This window comes from Vanessa atalanta, chromosome 11 (assembly GCF_905147765.1).
Source record: "Vanessa atalanta chromosome 11, ilVanAtal1.2, whole genome shotgun sequence".
Classification (NCBI taxonomy): Eukaryota; Metazoa; Arthropoda; class Insecta; order Lepidoptera; family Nymphalidae; genus Vanessa; species Vanessa atalanta.
The window spans coordinates 6,544,312-6,550,311 of record NC_061881.1 but is presented as its reverse complement, the minus strand read 5'-3'; the positions used below and the strand labels follow the sequence as shown (position 1 = coordinate 6,550,311).

At 28.4% G+C, this 6,000-nt stretch overlaps 1 protein-coding gene across 2 annotated transcripts in view; it reads right to left on the bottom strand.

Moving 5' to 3' along the window:
• Window positions 1-1,994: 1,994 nt before the first annotated feature.
• LOC125067226 (lachesin-like) overlaps window positions 1,995-6,000 on the bottom strand; it is a 78,455-nt gene continuing 74,449 nt past the window's right edge. For both annotated transcript variants that reach the window (XM_047675694.1, XM_047675695.1), the window contains 4 exons: window positions 4,247-4,378; window positions 3,430-3,558; window positions 3,067-3,237; window positions 1,995-2,936 (listed from right to left, as the gene is read on the bottom strand). In XM_047675694.1, the coding sequence (XP_047531650.1) occupies window positions 2,566-2,936; window positions 3,067-3,237; window positions 3,430-3,558; window positions 4,247-4,378 (803 nt within the window). In that variant the 3' untranslated portion in view covers window positions 1,995-2,565. The remainder of the gene's footprint in view (window positions 2,937-3,066; window positions 3,238-3,429; window positions 3,559-4,246; window positions 4,379-6,000) is intronic.

Here is a 6,000-nt window from a genome sequence, read left to right as displayed (position 1 = left end):
CTTCGAAGCGACTTCCCGAATATTGATCAGCCGAATCTCTCATACCGCAACGCCAGATGCTCACTGAAAATTACTTTCAAATAAATCTGCTGAGTTACATAAGTGATATACTCGAGTAAAACGTGCTCAGCGACAATGGCGCAATCATTTATTTATGAGTTACCGACTGGATATTTTTTTCAGTACCTAATAAGTAATAGCATTCATTGATTCGTTCTAATGTAATATATCAGTAGCTAGAATCTACACGTACGCTTAGTTTAAATATTTTAACATTACTTTATGTTCATTAATTTACAAATATTTTATTTATTATTAAATAAAATTTATATTCAAAAATGAAAAACATTTTTTCTTTATCTTTTATCAAAATAAGCTTATTTAACACACGTGTCACATAATACGTTGATAATTCGTAACAAAGTTTTACCTACCACATAGGGTAATACAAAAGCCATGTTTATTAATCAATGCAATTTTTTAATATTCTCATTTATAAAAGGTAATAAGTAGCCTTAGTTTCTTCTTAAATCATATATTTGAAGTATACTTCTATAATATTTTGAAAAATTTATTCTGAAAATAAAATTATGAATGGCAAAAACTGTGATCTTTTAATTCTGTATTGTTCTTAATAGAAAAAAATGTAGGATTATGAATAATTTAAAATATTACGTATTTTGCAAATGTGATCCTTTTTATTCTTAAACGATAACGAATATTTACTATAATTAATGACTTAATTTTATATAAATAAAAATGACCAGATAGAATATATATTTTATTTTTAAAATATCATAAAATGATATTAACATCTTAAATTTAACATTCATAAATAGTTACGTTCATGCTAAATTGTTTCAACTTGATATTTACATATTAAATCTAAGATTGTCGAATATTATTGTCGTTATAAAACATTTATTATTATCAATAATCACTGAATTAAGATATAAGTTTCAGCAAGTTACAATGTATTATTATAAAGTCGAGGAATAAAAATATACTTAAAAAAGATAATTATCTTATTAATATCATATAATATGTCACAATTATATTTATTGTCAGCGTATAGAAAACCAATGATTATTATTACAACTGGTTTTTATATATTTATACTAAAACCTTATTTATTATATAAATAAAATCAATCGATTAATCGTGTATAACAAAATAAAATCCATATAATAATTATAAATTATAAAAAATCTTCACATTATGTAATAATAATATATCTTATATTCAATGAAATTTACATAAATTGTAAAAAGTATAACACTTTTAGGATTAGGATAGACATACGTTATATTATAAATATTCAAATGTTGTTATAATTCAATTGTATTTCTAATATCCTATATACCAAAATTAAACATTGCTTAAAAAGCGAAAAAACAGTCCTTGCTTATTTCATAGAGCAGTTAAAGAACAATCGATTATAAATATAGCAATAATCCGTTAAAAATAATCGTAAAAATAACCATGATATTAAAATAAAAACATTATTCTTTTAATAAAATGATTATTCTAAATCTACAGTAAATTCTTTCTCCTCCACTTATATATAATTAATAACTACAACTTTTGAAGTTCAAAAGAAACTTCATTCGCTTACATTCATTATTCAATTCATTTCATAAGCCGAAGTACATTTATAGCTATGCGGAAGACAAATTTATTGGGTATCATATCCAAATTTCGAATTTTATTATTCTAAAAGATTGAAATATTTTTAAGATTTAACGAATGTTTTACATAACATTATACAAATATAAGATGAAAATCAGTCTAGAATATTGTCATCTACTCGTTTAATTTTAATATATGTAATAAAAAAAAGATCAAATACATTTAATATTAAATAAATTGTAGATGTAGATGTTTCTTTTTTTTTTTTAAGAACTTCGTTGTACAATAAAAACACTATAAGAAAATTAAATGTTAGTAACTGGATGCTTAATATTACATTTTGATATTTTTACAAACATTTATATATGTTACACAAATATACTTTGTCCTCGTTTATGTTGGTCTCTATTATTGTCTTTATAATCATATTGTCATGTAAAAAATATTGCTAATGACTTATAATAATTATTATTAACTATTTATATGAATAAAAATTAGTGTAACCTTAGTACGTAAGGCGTTATACCTTAATCATCTCTCATGAATTTATTTTTTACATATTTATTCCAAAATATTACATGATTCAGATATTTGATAATCAGCTCAATTTAAATATTCTTTGAAGATTGATACACATATTAATCGTATCGTATTGATATGAAAATTTTGATATTTTGTCAAATTATGTTCATAAAATTTCATTACCTAAATTTTTGATTATGTAACCTTTCTATTTAATGTCAAAATTTACACTTAATTTAAAGCTGATATTTACTACTTATCATAAACGACTGATTTCATTTACATAACAATGTCAACACTGGGAAGTAACTAAATCGCTTACAACAACTCCCTTTACGTTACATTCTAAAATTTCAACAGCCATGTTTTTATCACCTAATACGAAAAGAAATATATAAAAAAAAAAATTCTCGTTTACGCAATCAATAAAGTTACGATAATGATAACAACAGGCGTGTTACAGTACGTGCCTCTGTTGTAAGCGACGTAATGTCGAGGCGGACCGGACGGCCGTACTTTCTGTCTCTCGGTTCGTTGGGCGTATTCATTATGGGTACTATTTGCCGGTCCGTATGCATTCACATTGTACGAATTGTACGCGTTGTTGACTCCATATGAAGATTCTATGTCGATAGTATTCTGGTTCCATTCTTGTTGCTTCTTGAAATGACGTTTCGGTGGGCGCGTTGTTGTCACCAATGCTGTTGTCGTGCGCTCTGTAGTTGTTGTCGTGGTCGTCGTTGTCGTCGTCGTCGTTGTGGTTGTGGTCGTCTTCTGTGGCGTTTCTGTTGAGAAGGAAAACGGAATCGTTGAATTAGATTTTTCTAAAAAGGTTTTACTCTTTTATTTAGTATAAGTTAAATATTGGAATTTTTTTATATAAAACGATAAAAGAATAAAGAAATTTTAACAAACCTTTTAGTATAATGGTAGCATTAGCTTTTCCGTATGCATTTGATGCGGAGCAAGTGTACTCTCCGAAGTCATTTTTCTTGAGGCGGTTTATCGTCAAGTTCATGCGCATCGCGTACTCGTTCAGAAAATCCGCCGATATAATGTACTTCGAGCTATTCAGCAACTTTGCACCTATGAAATAAATATAACACACTTTTAACATTATACTAAATTTTGCCATTTTTTCATGTAGAAATTATTATTAGGCGTACTCAATCATTCTTTACTTTATAAATAATTAAAGCCAAGCATTGAAATACAAAGACATGTTATACAAGTATAGCTTAAGGTTCATTAATGTAGGGAGTGAACTTAGACATTTACCCGTTTGCGATTTCCCTCTTTGCCACATAGTGAGTGACTTCGATGAAGCCTCCACATAGCATTGCAGAGTGACTTGCATGTCCGCAGCACGCCACACAACCAGACTTGCAACGCGAACTATTGGCTCGACTAAATGCAAACAGATAAAAAATATGAGTAAAATACTACTGAAAATTCAACCTTTAGCCAAATTTTTGAAGTTTACTTTAGTTAATACATATATTTATTGCAGAAACTTATATAAACTAAAGTCTTAAAAATTTAAAAGAAATTAAACGAGTTGAAATTTTACAATTCGCTTGAATTATATGAAAAATATCTAAGAGAAGGGATATAAATATAAATGTGAAACACTATTTTTGTAACAAAGAATTAAATATAAAACTTTCTAAGATTTGGTTACAGTTATATTTTACACCGCGTTTCTTTTAAGTCGTTAGATATAATATTTACATAATTTTTTTGCCATTTTATTACAATAAGTACTATAAATATGGTCGTTCTTTCTCAGAGTCGGATTTAGGGGAATACATCCGGGACTAAAGCCCCGGGGCACTCCAGGTCCAATCAAGAATACTTTTACCGCCCCTACAACGAATACGTTTCATCGCGTTAACAACTAAACTATAATATTTGTGTTAAATAAAATACAAGTTAAATTATTCCATCTATCTACACAATTAATTTGACTGAAAACAATTGTTCAATTTAATTTGATAACCACGTTCACCAATTAATTCTGGGAATAATAATCATCAATAATATAAAAAATCATTTTCACATAAAAAGTACTGCTACGAATAACTCTGATACTTACAATATACAGATACCTCGTAGCGGCGGGTCTTGGTCGGAGGGATTCCGTTCGCAGCGATACACCAATACGTGCCCATATCAGTCCGCTTGAGACCTCTTAGGGAGAGCGTTGACCCCGTGTAGTTGGCCACAACTTAATAAAAAAAAATACTTTTAAAATTATTTTCAATTGATGAATATTATTGATAAATACTATCTGATCGTCTAGATAATTAATTTATATATATATACTCGTATATATATTTACAACTAGCTGCTTCACGCGACTTTAGTCTTGTTCAACATAACTGCTTCGCTCCCGTTCCTAATAACTACATATTTATACTTAAAATATTTGGATGATTAAATTCTGAGATTAGCGCGTTCAACAAAAACAAAAAACTACTACTCGCTTACAGGTATTAGCGCAGACAAAGTCGTTTGGTTGATTTGAACAATTAGCTGACTACTGACTAGACCCTAAGGATACCGCAATACACTAAAACAATGAGATGCCTCTTGTAACCAAAATAATTATGAAATTTTCCGATGTACTATACATAGTAATCAAATACCGAATTTCGCCATCGCGATGTAGAAATGTTAAAGATTGGCATAATGCCATCTAGTGTTCAGAAGTAACAAGAAAGTAGTTCATTACGAGTACAATGGTTATACATTTATTTATTAATACGATATGTAAGGTCTACTTCTTATAAATAATAAAAAAACAGTCTTAATGGTATAATACAGCACTTAGATTAACTACTTAGGAAATATTAAGTTAAATCAGACACTGGACAAACTGCTTAACATGTTTTCCGAGGCGGGGAACAATACTGTCTGAAGCTTTCTGGTTCCACGCTGTAATTGAGAATTTCTTAACAGAATTAGTTGCATTTTTTTTGTCTCGCCTTCAATAACGACTATTTGTAACCTTATAAGCTAGCCGCTAGACGAATGAGTCGGGCCTTTTGTAATTTGTATACTACCGAAATCTTCTAGCGATTATTTGAGCACAGTATTCCCTTTTATTCAGTCTCTCCCATTTTTTACCAGCGCATCATAAATGACTTAAAATTTATATTATATAATAATCTAAGGAGTCTCCATACATCTTTATCAGCCACTCTGCGATCGGCTATAAAATGCGAGTACTTCGAAGTAGCAAGGGATTGGATCGAAGTTTGCAGTACTTGTATTTCTTGTTGGATTTGTATTTTTTTTATTTATATATCCACCTCCGATGCTGATAATACCTTATATAAGAATTTTAATATAAATTCTAATAAACAAAAAAATATACTTTTATGAACGTATTCTATAATTAATCATGTAAATGTAAATTAGCAATCTAAATGAGCTAAATAAACGCTGAATAAATTCTTCATCTGAAATTGAGTTGCGTAATCGCAAACACCTGTTTCGCCTATTTATTAATTGTAAGCACGTTACACAATTAATAGCAAAAATTATTATCACATGCTTAAATTATAAATGGTTTTCCATTAACCAATTAAATTACAGTGTAAATAAAATCATGTTATTCGTTTAACATAGAATACTTACCATTACTTAATCAACACTTATTTAATATCAAAAATCTACTAAAGGCTCGGAAAAAATACTTGAGGTCTTGGAAAAAACGGCATAAATAATATAAGCAACAATGTAATACCATCAGATCTTCCTTTTATTCTTAATGTTAAAGATGTTTTTTTTTTATAATATAAATAGACGTTACTTAGCTGAGTTTGTAATATTGTGATTATATTA